General features: G+C 37.9%; 1 protein-coding gene across 1 annotated transcript in view; it reads left to right on the top strand.

Annotated features, from left to right (window-relative positions):
• rb1 (retinoblastoma 1) overlaps positions 1–16,723 on the top strand; it is a 33,918-nt gene that overhangs the window by 1,353 nt on the left and 15,842 nt on the right. The window contains exons 4-17 of the mRNA XM_032576483.1: positions 675–809; positions 893–931; positions 1,317–1,366; positions 1,613–1,723; positions 1,945–2,090; positions 2,182–2,259; positions 3,287–3,396; positions 3,485–3,562; positions 4,782–4,869; positions 4,969–5,085; positions 5,161–5,217; positions 5,317–5,348; positions 7,383–7,459; positions 7,593–7,798. Coding sequence (XP_032432374.1) covers positions 675–809; positions 893–931; positions 1,317–1,366; positions 1,613–1,723; positions 1,945–2,090; positions 2,182–2,259; positions 3,287–3,396; positions 3,485–3,562; positions 4,782–4,869; positions 4,969–5,085; positions 5,161–5,217; positions 5,317–5,348; positions 7,383–7,459; positions 7,593–7,798 — 1,324 coding nt within the window. The remainder of the gene's footprint in view (positions 1–674; positions 810–892; positions 932–1,316; positions 1,367–1,612; positions 1,724–1,944; positions 2,091–2,181; positions 2,260–3,286; positions 3,397–3,484; positions 3,563–4,781; positions 4,870–4,968; positions 5,086–5,160; positions 5,218–5,316; positions 5,349–7,382; positions 7,460–7,592; positions 7,799–16,723) is intronic.

The following is a 16,723-nucleotide window of genomic DNA, read 5'->3' as shown; positions in this document are numbered from 1 at the left end:
AGCCGCCAGCTTTCCTTCTTTAAAGGGGCGTATTATGTATTTTTCTGACCCATAGTGCAATTTTTTAGCTCTATTAAATACGTGTGTTACCTTCATATGTTGTAGACATGCTACAGATATCAAACATAACTTAAAAGAAATTTGATGTTATAATTTGACACCTTGAAATTGGCCTCTGTCTCTTTAAGAAGCTCCTGCTTTTCTTGACACTGCCTTCATCACAGCAATGCCTTTCTCCAGTATGCTGTTTCCAACTGTTCTTATTAGCGTTAAACTGAGCAGTAGTAAGTAGTAAAAGTCAAAAAAAGTGATTTTACATGATACCCTCTTTAATGTATTGACAATATATGTTGGTGTGCTTCACTACATACTGTGGTTTTTTTGGTTATTTCCAGTTTTGCTCGCTGGGTTTTAAATTTACCCGACGTTAACTGCGGTCTACAAAACCATTTGTCTGTGTGTTGTTCATCAAAATACACTGCCAAATTTTTGCATAGATTTTCTCTATGAAAACTTAAATCCTCATTTACTAGTAAAGTTTCTTAAAATATGTAATTCAAGAAGAACGTTGATTGTACTGCACAAATGTTTATATGCGCTGGATTCACCATATAAAGCTTTGTAGTCTTTAGTAGGAAATGCGTTCCCAATCTTATGTTTTTGTTTTGTTTCAGTTTGAAGCAGTTTTTGGCTCTGGTGAGACAACTGGATGTTAACCTGGATACAATAAGCATGAAGGTCAACTCAGCACTGACACGACTGGAGAAGAAGTATGACGTAATGCTGGCTCTTTGCCAAAGATTTGAGAAGTGAGTGAGCACAACAACGGAGAACAGATTTCTGCGAAATGTGGCACAAATGTAGCTGAATGCGAAATCTGTTTTTGTTTCAGAACGTGCAAGAATATCTTTGTTCTGACATCTGATGGCAAGTAAGTTGGGTTTAACAGTTGTCAACCATCATTGGTGGCACAGCTCTTTGAAAAGGTATTAAGTCCTCTAAATGTTTTTCACTTTGTCGTAGTACAAGGACAAGCTTCAGTCAAATTTTCTAATAAAATCTCAAAAGTGTGGCGTGCATCTCTGTTTAGGGGCATCTGTGTAAATTGGAATACCACAAAATTAAAGGTGTAATTAAAAAGGAATCCATCAAATAAAATTTCAAATAAAGTCTGAAAATATGTGATTATAAGTAGAAAAAGTACCGGGGTATGAATACTTTTACATACCGCTGTAATTCTTTTAACCTTTTGTAGTCTTGTTTAAGAATTGAGAAAAAAAAAAACATTGTTAATGCTTTCTTATCTCTTTTTCAAGGGAGAGAGAGACCATGCGGACATGCTGGACAATGTTTCTTTTGGCAAAAGGTAGTTTTATTTCTTTTAGGAAGTTAAAAAAATAAAACAAGATCAGTAGAATCATTTTCACGTTAAGCCGTCCAATGTTTTTTTTTTTTTTTGCTTGTTTTTTCATGACTTCCCGCTCTGTTCTCTACTGTAGCTCTCAGTTTAATTCAAACATCAAGACTGTCACGGCAAATGCCGCCTTGTTTTTATCAGTTTGGGTGTTTTGGTGTCGGAGCGTCTCATGTGTTTCTCCTCGGCTGTTTGCAGGAAGAGCTTTGCAGATGGAGGATGACCTGGTCATATCCTTCCAGTTGCTGCTTTGCACGCTGGAGTTGTTTATCAAGCGCTGCTCTTCAGACCAGTTACAGCCTTTATATCGTAAGCCTCAGCAGCATTTCATTCAAATTTCTTTGATTTAGATATTTGAGTCACCTGTTCAATAGGAAAAGGAGATAATTATAGGAAAGCAAATAATTATGACTTTTAAAAATATCACAATTTAAGGTTATATGCTTAAATGAGAACCATTCCAAGCAGATCTCTTTAGTAATTTAAGATCTTTAAGTATCGGATATTTAATTTTTTCTTTTGTTTGGCAGAATCGGCCATTAGCAAGGTCCTGAGCCCACCGACACGAACATCTCGCCGCAGCCAGAGCAAAGCCAAGTCCCGACCTTCAGAACCAGAGGTTGATGCGCAGCTTCTTGAAACCTTGTGCAAAGACAACGAATGCAATTTCGAAGAGGTTTCACAATTCTCTTCCGTGTTTGAACATATTATCATAGGAGAACATTTGACTTTTGCTCAGCTGTCCCCTTTGTTGTCCACATTTGCAGGTGAAGAACGTGTACCAGACCAGCTTCTTGGCTTTTCTGGACTCGATGGATCTTTCGAGATCCACCGACTTTCCTCAAGTGAGTGCCTGTTCTCAGAGCACCTGCTCTACTGTTTAGTTTTACTCTCTCCCCACAGCACTCACAGTTTCCATCATCTCTGTTGCAGCCGATGACATCAGTTCATTCTCATCCTTGAGTATTTGTTCGCACATAGTCAGGAAAAGGACGTCCGGTTCTTTTATTGCAGAGGCAGAAATGAAAGCGTTGAGGCAGGAGGCTTCTGTTTACTGACATTGACACACTTCTGTGAAGAATGATACGGGAGATATTAATTTTTCTGTAATATTGCCCCAGTAAAGGCCAGATGGTCAACATTACAGACTTTAGTAGTATATGTGTGAATGTTTGTCCAACCTTATTTATGCTACCGTGTATTGACCTGAATAAATAGCTTGAAAACATGAAGCTCTTAGTAAGATTCAAGGGTACATAAACACATATTTTGCTTTCTTTAAGGGGCAGCAAAAGAGAGTTTGCAGCTTTTTCTACAGAATTATTTTCCTTATTAGTTTTGCATCTGAAATCTGAACAGAGAGAAACAAAATGCAATGGCTTGTTAAAGTATTCATTATTTATTGAAAGATATCAAAGAGGGCTGGATACAAATGTACATCATCTTTTCAATATTATTTATTCATGATTTTCCACTGTGAGCTCAAATATCTTACTGACAATAAATTTTTCTGTTTACCTGTTATGATACACAAAGAGACAACTTTAGGCTGGGCTTTTCCATTGTGACTCCAACTCTGTTAATTTATTTTTTTACTACATTGACCAAAATAGTCCTGCTGAAAGAACTCTGTCCAAACAGGTTCATTAACCTATACAGAAATCAATCATTATAAAAATGCAAGAATGATTATTTTTCTTGTTCACTCTGAGCAACAAGAACAGGTTAAGGATCAAGCTTTCAAATTATTTACAGTATTTTTGCTAGGTTTAATAAATGTGAATGCCCAAGTCTGCTTTTGGATTTTGTCTTTCTCCATAAAAGCTCCTTTCACAAACATCATGTCTGCTTGTGGTGTAATCTTCTCCTCAGGTGAATGATGTCAACCAACAGTATGAAGAGCTCTACCTCAAGAGCAGAGACATCGATGGACGTCTGTTTTTCGACGGGGATGAGACCGTTCTTCCTCCTAAATTCGAGATGTAAATCTTAAGATTCTCCCCTTTAGTGGCTGCTGTTGGCTTTAGCGAAAAGAGAGAAGGAAAAACAAATGTAATATTCTTTGTTCAGATCAAAGGTGGAGAGAACTCCAAAGAAGAACCAGCCAGAGGAAGATGGGCCGATGATCCCTCCTCAGACTCCGATCAGGTGAGTGTCACTTTGACCGGCGGAGGCTCTGCGTTCAGGAAGGAGGCAAGGCAACAAAATGCAGTCGAGGTAGATGTATTTGGAGCTGCAGGTCACAGTTACACCGACACCCATTTTCACAGTGAGAGCGAGAAACTGGCATTTATACCAGAGGGAAGTTCACCTCTTATACCAAGTAAAGGGGTGATGAAAAAAGAACAAACAATAAACACTACTTACACAAACCTAACACCAAAACAATAAATGGTACCATCTCACATTTACATGCATGCAAATCATTAGAACTAACTAAGATCAATCAAAGAATAAACTTAACTTAATATAACTCCTCAGAGTATTACCCCTCCTAACTGATCACTGAAAGTGGTATGCTCCAGGAGCCTTTTAACAGCACCTGGAGCACTTGTCTCCCTTTGCTGCTCCACCCTGCCGACGAGACACACCCAGAACGGTAAGCACTCAAACAATTAGCAAACTCAAATTAAACCAGTCTAAATCAGAAACAAACTGACATTTTCCCCCACATTCTCCCTGAACAGGAAGGATGGCCAGTCTCCCTAGCCCAAAAAGAATGTCCAACTAAATGTCACAATGTAACTGAAATAAAGAACTGACGCAAAACACATTTGGTCTGTAAATAAATTCAATATAATATCAGTCATTATTTATTAGAGATGGAACCCCTGGTCTCCATCACAGTGAGTAGTTGGATGTCTTTCACCTGGTTGGTGCTGTGGAGAATTTATCCGTTCTCCATGCTAAGTTCTTGATGTATGAGGTTGAAAAAGAGTCAGTGAGTTGAATTCATAAATTCAATTTATTAATACCAAAATACAGCTGGTCCTTTTCTCATGCTACCCTTAGGAGTTAGCAGGACAAAATGGCATCAAACAAAAATTTTCCATTCCTTTTGTTGGCCTCTATCTAAGCTGCGCCCTAAAAAGGGCATTCCCTATTGTGTCATATCCTTTAACCCTAGCTCTCATTTGCATTTCCTAACATGTCATTTCCTTTAGCTTTAGCTTAGCCACTAGCTAAAAGAGATGGAAGAAAAACAGAATTATTTATTCTCAACAGTGCCTTAGGGAGTTAATAAAGTTTCACCATAATAAGGGGAAACAATCATGTATTAAAAAAAAAACCTTGTCATGACAGTCATCATTAAATTTTTCCTTCTGGGTTAATCCAGTTCCCACATTATATTCTGTTTTCTCCTCAGAGCTGCCATGACTTCTATTCGGATGCTCAGAGGAGATCTTCCCTCCAACGGGGATCAACCTTCTACTACACTGACCACATATTTCAAAGTGAGTCTCTTACACTACAATTAACCTGTTATTAAACTTGAGTTCTTCTAGTTTGATTAATTTAAGATGTTTTTGTGTGTCCTTGGTTGCTATGATCAGAATTGCACTGTGGACCCGACGCAGGATGTGCAGAAACGTTTAGAGACACTTGGTCAGGCTTTTAGCCAGAAGTTTGGCGAAGCAGTGGGGCCTCACTGTGTTGTGTATGGCAGGCAGGTATGAAGCTTAAAAGCACCACATCCTGTCCTGGACTGATCTTATCTCTTGCTAAAAGTTCTCTTCGTCTTTCAGAGATTTGCCCTTGGCGTCAGATTATACTACAAAGTAATGGAGGCTATGCTGAAATCGGTACAGTAACTTGTTTCTTTGTGCTTGGAAATTTTCAGTGTTAAAATGTATCAAAATGGCTGAACTCATTGTAATCATTTGTTATTTTTTATGTTCTAGGAAGAGAAGCGTCTCTCTGTGCAAAATTTCAGGTATTTATAAGGTTCTTTTTGCAGTGCAACATAAAAAATGTATTCTTGTTGCCTTTAACTCTGATTTCTTAGTAATGGATGCATAACTTGTGCAGTCGGAAAAAGAAAGTATAACCTTGTTCAAATCTGGAACATATTAAAATAGTTTGGGGTCCCGTTTATAAAACATTGCGCAGGATCTGTGCTAAAAGTGTACTTATGCCAAAAAGAAAAAAAATTCAGATTTAAAAAAACTATTCAAACGAACATCAGAAAGAAATTTCCTCTCTATAAATCATAACTGCACTTCAAAGTTTGCTTACCACTTTCTGACCGCCTCATGTTCTGTCCTCTACACAGCCACATTCAACCGTAAATGGTCAGCGCAAAGTACTTCATGAAGGCTGTGGTGTTTTTAAATGAGCCTGCTGTTCAATGTTATTTTGTGGTCACCAATGGCAACCACACAGAAAAGAATAGAAACACAATTTCACAGAAGCAGAAATCTATATATACGTCATAAGTACATCGGGTCCACATAGTTTGAATTTGTATAGCTAAGGTTCACCAGCAGAAGCATAAATGACATTATTCTGTTGAATGCTGACAACAAAGCCGATTAAAGTTTGATATTTTGTGAAATTAAATGTCTTGAGATGAATTGTGATGTAGTGTAGCTTCAATTCCTCACCTCACCATGTGTGTCGTCGGTTTCCTCAGTTTCCACAACGAGCGTACGTGCGGGTCAGAGTTGGTGTGAGAGAGCGCACCTTCTCCCGTCAAGTTTATTTTTTTATATAGTTCACGACCTTTATGTAGAAAGCAACACATGCCAATTTCAGGCCCCGTTTTGTGTCTACTCCAGCTTTATAAATGGTCTTGATTAGATTAGAAAATAATTTCAACGCAACCAATAAAGTCAAAATGGAAAAGCAAACCTAAGTGAAATGGTTGACTCGACGGCTTGTGGTAATAACTGTGGCGAATCAAACTAGTTATTTTTATGATACTTTGTGTTCTTCTACGTCAGTGTGCTGTAATTTTATCTCTCTCATCTATACAAACGGCTTCCGGCATTTTGAAGATTGTGAGCGTTCTAGGTCTCATCACAGCATTTTATTAATCTTGAGCTCTGGTCTTTGACTGGGTCATTGCTCAATTTTTTATTATTAAAAATGTCTGTCTATCAACCAATCCATCCGTTAGAGTTGCTGCTGTGTTTTGAACCTTTGCCCTGTTGACGATCTTATCTTTTGGTTCACACACAGTAATTTTTCTTAAAACAAGCCCAAATCTCTCCTCTGCGCCACCATGTTTATAATCAAACATCTCTAGTTTGGTCTTATCTGTTCAAAGGACATAGTCTTGCACTTTGTACGATTTCTCCTGGCAACCACAGAAAACGAGCCATAACTTCTCACTGTTTGATTCTTAACATATAACTTTAAGCATTTAAAGTTTGGCAGCTTTTTTTCTTTTTGTTTTTTTTCTTCATTTTTTCTGAGCGCTGTACTGTCTGACAGTGTAGTGAATTTGTCAGGATGTTCTTATCTGGTACCTTAAATACTTTCCTCTCGTGAATAATTTTTTGGTCAGCTCATTTAAAAATGGACTTCTAACCCTCGATGTCTGGCAATAACTGCTTCTCTGACCTTCCTGACATTGGGTTAATATTCATCTGTATTCTCCATGCTAGCAAATTTCCATAGTTTCTTGGTTTATAGAAGTGGTCACATCTGCTAATGAAAGGAAAGTTTCTACAGAATCTATAGAAGTATGGATTTTAATTTGTGTCTTAAGGGTTTCTTCCCATTTTCTAAATTATTCTGATGAATCTGAAGTGTACCTTTTTCTGTTTTTCCTTTCTGGCTTGGACTCTTATAAGAAAGTTGATCATGTGGAATATGTTGTTGATTTCTGTAACCTTGAGGCCAGAAGTAAATAAATCCAAACCAAATGATTTTAAGTCCTGATTTGTGCTTCCTGTTTCTGGTATGTTTTTGTATTTCATTATCTGCCTTTTAATTTAACCAAATCATGTCATCTGCTTTCTAGTAAACTCCTCAATGACTCCACGTTTCACACATCACTCCTGGCCTGTTCTTTGGAGGTCGTCATGGCAACATATGAAGGTGCTCCCTATAATCTCCTAATTTGTTCAGTTCCCTACTACCTTTTTGTTCAATGTTATATTTTAAGTTACACCCTTCATTGCAGGAGATGAACGATTGTTTGTCTTTAACTTCTGCTCATTTCTGTGACCAGAGAGTAGTTTCAAGAACGGAGGAAGTGACCAAACTGGAACGAACTTGTGCTTCCCCTGGATTCTGAACGTCCTCAACCTCTCCGCCTTTGACTTCTACAAAGTGATCGAGAGCTTCATCAAGGCTGAACCGACGCTGAGCAAAGACATCATCAAACATCTGGAGACCTGCGAGAACCTCATCATGGAGAGGATCGCATGGAGGACGGTCAGTCTCGCCACAACAGAACACACGAGCTGGTAATATGATTAGATGGTGTTTATTCGTCAGTGAGCAGGAGAAAAACAGTAGCCTTAACAGAGTATCAAATTCAACATTTTATAATATAGCATTTGAGTTAATGTATTATTTTAGAAAAATACTGTAGCCATTAAATGCAGTTGAGACATCATGAGTCCAGACAGCTGCAGGTGTTCTGAAAGTAGCATCCCGTCGAGGCCTGGTCCTCTGCTGGAGACCTGAGAAATGTAGTGCAGTTTGTTAATGCAGGGCTTTTCCACCAGTGCATTATAAGCCTGATGGGCTGCAGAAACTCTGTAGCCATTGCCTGTCTTTACCGGTCCTTATGCTAACAACTTCAGCAAACTAAGTGACAGGTTACGCATAAAGAATAAAAAATATTTTAGACACTTTGATTAGGATGAAAGAACTGAAGTGCAAAAAATTTGTTTAATTGCTTTTTTTATGTTTGCCTTTTAGAAGACTTTATAGTTGGTGTTTAGGTATTGCTAATAATGTCTTCCAATAACACATAATTAACTAGTTGCATTTTCAAATTTCCTGTCAACTTAAAAACATTTTTTTTACTCAGATACATAGTAGGCTGCTGAATGACCTCCCATACCGCAGCGCTTAGCAAGTTTTCTGGGGGAAACCCTGTTATGTAATAAATCGCTTTACTCAAATGTAGTCCTTCACTAATCAGAGAGTAGTTATTTTATTTAGTTTTAAGAATTATCTTATTATTATCGCTTTCCTGGTCTTTCTTTCCTCAATTGTTGTTCAGTATTTATAAACCCACCTGTGTATTTTTTTTAAAGCTGCCTATATTTACAAATGAGAGTTTAATAACAGCTGAAAACAATGCAACAGAGCTTTACTGCTAAAATATCTGCTGTAAGTCTTGCTCTCGCTCTCTGTTTCACAGCCTGAAAGAACCATAGACTTGCTCTTTAACATTATAGAAAAAATAATGTTGACTTCCTCTGACCATCCTGAATTAACAGATGACACAAAATATTTTAAGCAGTTTCCTAAAGCTTTTATGTTTCCTCTGACACCTCACTAATACAGAAACAAGGCAACTTTGAGTTCACTTTACTCACCAAAAACCAGTAGTGTTTAGCATTAAAAAGTTTCAAATAGGCTGTAATCCTTGGAGTTATCCTCCTTGGCATTGAATGCTACTTCCTCCACCTCCCGAAGTCTCCCTGTGCACCAGACTGCTGGAGAAATAATAGATGAGCGGATTGAGGCAGCAGTTAAAGCTGGCCAGTGAGAGCACCATTGGGTGCACAGTCTTGGTCAGCTTGGCCAGGCCACAGTGTGGCAGCAGCTTCATGTGTGTCAAGGTATAGCCCAGCAGATTGACATGATAGGGCAGGAAGCACAGCAGGTAGACGCCCAAAACCCAGTAAATAATTTTAAGGGTCTGCCGACAATTGCGGCGCTGGCTGCGACAGCGATGCCTTGACCTGCGGAGCACGCTCAGCACTCTGGAGTAGCTGTAGAGGAGTATCAGAGTGGGCAGCAGAAATGACCCCAAAACTAAACTCAGGGAGATCAGAATGAAAGTTCTGTGGCGCAGGGAGGACGGGTCGAGCAGACAGGGCCGGTTTTGGTGAGAAGCTGCCAAACGCAACAGCGGCAGACTCACGCTGAGTCCCAGCACCACACACCATATCCCCCCGCTCACAATCTGCGCAACATGCCGCCTGCGGAGGTTCGGCGACAGAGGGTGCACGACAGCAAAGTATCGGTCCACTGCAATGCACACGAGGAAGAAGATCCCGCCGTACAAGCTGATGTATTTGAGGATGAAGGTGATCTGGCAGAAAGCTGCTCCAGGAGTCCAGCTGGTCAGGTCCTCAGTCTTCGACCAAGCTCGAGCCTTTTGGTGGTAGTAGTAGATTCTCATAGGTAGAGAGATCACAAAGAACATGTCGGCGAAGGACAGGCTGGCCATGTAGACGGCTGTGCTGTTCATAGTGCAAGAGGACGTGTAGAGTCTGTGCAGAGCCAGGCTGTTGGTGACCAGTCCCAGCAGGAAGATGACGCTGTAGGACACCTGATAGAAGGTGAAACGGTAGCTTGTATCCACAGTACAGTTAAACAAAGGTGAGCTTGGTTTTCCCTCCAGATCTGTTACGTTCCACAGCTCCATGTCTCAAACGTTTTCTAAATCGCTCGCATGTCCAGAGCGGCGCGTTCTGTGTTGCTTCTGCTGGAGATATTATACCTGTCACAAGATGGTACAAATTAAAACAGGGTTTTTATGAAGGTCATTTAGCTTAAGTGACTCCTTTAAATACTCCTATGACTGACATGGTCAAATGCATCCAGCCAATGAAGTTTTAATGCTAGCTTTTCCTAATAAAACATGTAAACATTTGATTTCATTACATTGAGAACGCAGCACTTCTCAGTGTTTCACTATTTACACATTAAATATCTCGTAAAGTTTATGCTTGATTGCGATGGTCCGACATTTTAATTTTGGATGTTGGCACTTAAGCAAACATGTCGTTAAGCATTTTTCAGCGTTATGGTAGGCTTTGACTGTAAGCACTTTTTATTAATGTTTACTTTGTGTTATGAGACATTTTTGGTATTTACACAGTTGATCAGCTTCTCTATTCTGTCAAAACCACTTAAACCACAGCTAGTGACAGTTTACTCTAAGGATGCACGATATAGTGCAAGTTTATCATTATTGTGATATTACTGTATACAATTTGGTTAAGAACTGCTTGGCCAGTAAGTGAATACTTATTTTTATTTATTTAGGTACCTTGCATTCAGATGCTGCAAGGCTGTATTTTATTTAGTGACACTTTTATTCAGTATATAAAGTTTAGAAGGTGAAGAGGTGGTAAGGTTATTATTAAGAAACTACAACTGAATTGTTTTATTGCCAAAACAACAGACAGAAACACTTCTTCAATAAAACATTGTTCTTCAGATGGATATAATGGATTTAATTTTTCTTTCAATAGCTAAATAAACTACTTATCTGGTGTTTATCTATAAACCCAAAGCAGAAAGAGGTTAACACAGCTGAGAAGTCATATTCCTATTGCAATATTCACCTACATAATCACATATCACGTGTTCCTGCATGGCCCCAGTCTGACTTAAATTTTCTCTAACTTCATAGGTTCAAAGGTATTTTAGCAGCATTCATTTATTTTAAATAATTCATCATCATTATTATATATAGTAAAGTATTTGATCGCTGAGCTTTTCATTGTATTAACAAAACATCTTGACTGTAAAAGCACTTCAGGTTTTTAAAGGTGCTGTGTAAATGCATTCAACAATCTTTATTTGGGACTTTAATGCAATTATTTTGATTAATTAATTATAAAAAAAACCCCACTCGTATTAAAAGAAAATTCAGCATTTAATTCCTCTGTGAAGTGTTAACTCATAGTATTAATGCTTAAATGAGGAAAACTTAGATGTTTGAGTGCAAGTGGATACGGAGCAGAATGATCTCAGAGTTGTGTGACAAACTCTTTCCCTCGTATGTTTTACCAGTGGTGGGGAGAATTATTCAGTGATTTAATGACGGGATTATTTCAATAAAGAGCGCTGGACAGCAACATATTAAAATGTATGACATCCCAAACTTGTGGTTTATTTCCCCCCAGGACATTTTGCCTGAAAACAAAACCACAGCTTTCTAGTTTCCAGTAGATCACAGTAGAACCTGTTTTACATAACCACAGCCCAAAATCTCAGTGTAATTTGCTTGTCTTGTCAAACGCTGCTGCTTCATAAAAATGCAAATAATTACAAAGCCTCTAATTGATTACAAGCATTTTTCTACTACACCTTACCAATAATCTTTAAAAAATGTTATTTTTCTTATAGTGTGCCTATGAATAATTAGTAAAATGGTCTTACTGTGAACCTGAAATCAAATAATATTTGCAAAATGTGTCAATTTTCATATATTTGATCAAATTTATCAAGATGCAGAAACTTCATATCCAACTTTTGCCACCATCTGACTTAAATAATGTAGAAAACATATAAAATATATATTCTAGACATTGTTTTATATTTTTTGCAAAAGCAGTGCTGCCTAAGCTTCATTAAAATAGGTAAATCAGTAGAACTCACCGATATCAAGGCCGGCAGTGTGATAAATAGCGAGCTGGAAATGGGCACCTATTACTCCATCCTGCTTCACCTGCATGCTACTGATCTGCTCTACAGACAAAGATCTCTACCGTTTTCTCTCCTCTTGGTTCTGCTCTGCTCCCACCCTCCATCCCTGCACACTTCAACATTTTCACTGCACAGTTTAAATATTTGTCATTTAGAAAGCTTTACATATCCTGATCAACAGGTTATTTGTCTGATAAGATAGTTTTCTTAAAGTCGTTAGCCTTTTGTTAAAGCTAATTTGCTTTATTAACTCATGGATGCAGTTATATTTACAGCTCTTTAAAAAAAAGCCTTTAGAAATGATTCTTATTAACCATATTTCTGTCTATTTGATAGATGAATAACAGAAAGTTGCTGCAATCATATATCCTTATAAGCCAATGATGGGGTACATGCTCTCTCAGTCAACTTTTTTTATACTATTTGATCCAGATCATGTAGCTGTCTATCAAAACTTTTGTTTTTCTGTTTATCTAAAAGATTTCACACTAATATTTATTATAAAATTTTGCTTGGCAAAGTATTTCCTTTATTTCAAACTCAGTACTTTTACAAATTTTGATTTGTTTGAGGATCTAACATGTTGTATTTACTGTGTAAAGAAGCAAATGCAAAATGCATTTTATCAAATGAATTTTTTTAGCATTTTGTAAGTGGAAAAGCCCATACAGAAAAAAATAATTCCCTACCTGGTTAAGTAATTAATTAAATTTGATTAACCACATTTAAAAAACAAATTGCATTTAGTTTCACATGCCCCACCCAGGCAAGATTACTTCCTGCCTGTAGAAATATTAGATCATTGAAGTAGAACCTCTCTGGCAATATAATGGACAAAAACATTCTCAAAAACAGAATATCATGCCTGGATCCCCCCCCAAAAAAATTAAGAAAAGAGAAGAAACAAAAAAAAACCCCTTTCAAATCATTGTTCCACAATAAATGTGCGAACAGAAACCCGTTGTTATAGATTAACTTTTTACTTTCACATCATGCAAACGTATCTGCTGAGACCAGGGGATGCGTGTGTTAAAGCATGAGATTATAGGACCGAGGCTTCCATCATTTATTGAACAATATCCAAGGCACAAAGCTAAACTCTTTCACTGTCCTCTTGCAGGATGTTCAAATGCACTTAGTTCACTTCGAACACAAGCAAGGTTGTTGTGCACCATTCTCAATATGTTATCATTTTGACCTTTTGGTAATCAACATTTATCAAATGAGACAGACAGGAAAATCATGCGGTGCATCTGCTCTGTGTACACAGCAGCCCCCTGCAGCAGCTGCAGATTGTATCATATCAGTAAAGTACTTATGTTATACAACTCAATCTTATCCCTTATAGTTTATAGTTTGTGATTTTCTTTGTCTCGGTTAAGGTCAGTGTTAGTTACGGTATCTAATCATTAGAGAAAGACTTGGCCAAGAAGACCTCAGTGGGAGTAATCCCAGGTAAAAAAAACCCTAAAACAACAACAAAAAAAACATTGCACACCAAAAGGAACACAAAGACCCATCTCACATTTGCAAAAAAAAAAAAATCTTGAACACAAAGACCTTTTGGGAAAATAATCAGTGGACTGACGAGACAAAACGGGATGTTTTGCCATTTCATCTGGTGTAAAACTAACACAGCATCTAGGACAGGGGTGTCCAAACTTTTTGCAAAGAGGGCCAGATTTGATCAAGTCAAGATGCCCGGGGTCCAATAGTTTGTTCGGACATTTTTTAACTACAAAAGTGTTATGCAAATACACACTGTTATAAAACAATTTTCATTGTCACAATTATCTTTATTTTTCAAATGACAAAATAACCAAATATAAACCACTCAGGCAGATGAGAACAAGTCTAAAAACCCAAATTCTGCTTTTCTTTCATATCTGGAGAGTCAGATAACATTGAACAAACTGTATGAAATACCTTAAATTTACATGAGTTTAAAAATATCTTTGCCTCAAGAACATTTTAAACAGGAGTTATAAGTAATGCAAAGTTGTCTGTTATTATTAAATCTTAAAACAAGTGAATTTTGCTCTTGTCATTTACAATATCTTTCAGAAAGTAATAGTTTGTATCACATCTACAGGTTCATAACCAAATCTTTCTCAAGAGTTTAATAAAAATAAGTGCCATAAATCCAGGTGCATAAATGTTCTTTTGGCTTTTCACTGCTGATAGTGACAGACGTTACCGTTCAAAACACTCAGTTTCATGCCCTCAACTCTCCGTGCCACACTGTTACGTGCCAGGCAAACATTCGCAAATTCTTGCTTCTTCTCAGGGCAAATGTTCTCCACCATTTTCATAACACAGTTTTGATAAATGTATCTTCAGTAAAAGGTTTGCCATGTTTAGCTATTAACATTAACATCGTAGCTTGCTTTGGTGGTATTTTCTTTTGACTCAGGCCCAAAGAAATCGCTGTTGTGATGCCAGTGCAGCTTGGAGCTGCTTCAGTTTTTCAGCAGTCACTTCCTGTTAGCTTGTTGTATGTGTTAGCATGTTTACTCTGGTAGTGTCTCTTTACGTCAAAATCCTTAAACAAGGCAACCGTCTCATTACAAATTAGACAAGCACAATTGCCTTGATTTTCAGAAAAGAAGTATTGTAATTCCCATCTCTCTTGAAAGCGGCGGGCCTCACTGTCAACTTTCCTAGTTTTCTTTGGAGTGGCCATGGCAGAAATGAGCGGAGAGGGGTTTGCTGCGCGGAGGCAGAAACTGATAGTATTAAAGTGGTGCTGCCACCATTTGGTGAAAGGAGGAATTACAGTTTTATGATTTATTTATTCTGCTTCACAGTGCAGGCGGGCCATAAATAATACATTATAAGACCGAAGCTGCGGGCCGTATGAAATCTGACCGCGGGCCGTGATTGGCCCCCGGGCCGGACTTTGGACATGCCTGATCTAGGACATCGTACTACCCATCAAACACAGTGCTGGTAGTCAGGTAATGGTCTGGGGCCACTCTACTGGTTCAGGACGATAAACGATAATATTGTTGTCTTGGGACCAATTTTCAAGTAATACAATGGTATACAAAGCAAGAACACATTCTCAAAAAAATCAAGAAACTTTAAATTCTAATGAAAATTTAACACTGTAACTGGAAGATATTTGAAATATCCAAAATAAACAAACAAAACAGCAAACCAAATTAATTATGAAGGCTCTGTCAACAAAACTGAAACCAATGCACAAAGACTGGAGACCTTTGTTTTACAGTCTCTGGTGGAAGTAAAAAGAGAATAGAGAAAAATGATAACCCATACTAATGGAAATATTGAGCTATTTTTAATGTATTATGCAATTAATTGATTTATTGCTCATTGGAACAGGCCTAACCATCAGTTTATGATCTTGAGTTATTTAACCAGTGGGTTGCCATGTTGAACCCTTGCTCTGTCGGTCTGTTGTTGTGTCCTTGTGCAAGGCACTACTAGTGTTTGCCCAGTGCAGCCAATTGCGTGGATTCTGTCAGTCTGTTAAACATGCCAACTCTTTGCAGAAAAGATCCCTGCCTGAGATTTTAACCTGATTGCTGCTGGGCCGCAGGGCCATGCTGTCCACACTCTGGTTATACCACATGATAATGATGCAAAGTACACAAGCAGGTCATAATGAATGTTTTAGAGAGTCCTAGTCAAAGTCTGGACTTTAATCTGACACTGGCAAAACCTTAAACAAGCTGTTCATATTCAAAACCATAATTTGCAGCTAAATTCAAGAAACTACTCAAAAAAAGACTGGGTCAACGGTGACCGTGATCAAAAACGCTGGTTGGCAGTTGTGGCACAACTGTAATTAGGTTTAATGTTTTCTACAGTATTTACTCAAGTTTCTTTTGTCCAATTTTAAAGGTTGTTTGTTTTTTTTAAAAAATAGCTGTTAAGAAGACAACATAAATCTGTAAACAAATAATTGTATGTGATCAGGTTCATTCTACCAGCAGACTGTAATCCAACCCGTTTTTTTTTTTTTTCCACATTCCACATGACATTAGAATATAACCTTATGGTTAGTGATCTAAAACCCCAGTTTTCCTTTGTTTGCTTGTTTAATGTCCATAGAAAAAGAGTTTTTATGTGCTTGACACTTGCAGTACCTTTATGGCAACTGCTACTGGAATTGCTGGGAGGTTTTCTCAGAAAGACATTGAGCAGGCAGGCAGTCATCTGAGCAGAGTCAGATTAGCTTTGTTTCCTATTTAATCAATTAATCGGCTTTGTTTGTAGCACATTTCAGCAGCATGGCAGTTCAAAGTTCTTTAAAAAAAACAAAAAAAAAACAGAAAATTGCAAAATCTTGAGGAAAACCAAACGCACAATAAAGTCAACAATTGAACAGACATATTTTGATGAGCGCCATCACCAAAATCACACACATCAAATATGTTGGTCAATGTTTAATTTACTATGGTTCAAAAGCATCTCTGAACAGCTGGATTTTTAGTCTTGATTTAAAGGAGCTCAGTGCTTTGGCTGTTTTGCAGTTTTCTGGAGGTTTGTTCCTGATTTCTGGTGCATAGAAGCTGAACGCTGCTTCTCCATGTCTTGTTCTGGTTATGGGGAAGCAGAGAAGACCAGAACCAGAAGACCTGAGAGGTCTGGAAGGTTGATACTGATCTTTAATATACACTGCCTGGCCAAAAAAAAAAGTCGCCACCTGGATTTAACTAAGCAAATAGGTACAAGCCTCCAAGTTCTTCAAAATAAAACAACAGTTTCTCT

The sequence above is a fragment of the Xiphophorus hellerii genome, chromosome 11, assembly GCF_003331165.1.
Source record: "Xiphophorus hellerii strain 12219 chromosome 11, Xiphophorus_hellerii-4.1, whole genome shotgun sequence".
In the NCBI taxonomy this organism is placed as follows: domain Eukaryota; kingdom Metazoa; phylum Chordata; class Actinopteri; order Cyprinodontiformes; family Poeciliidae; genus Xiphophorus; species Xiphophorus hellerii.
Note: the sequence above shows the minus strand (reverse complement) of the source record. Positions and strands in the feature narration are given on the sequence as shown.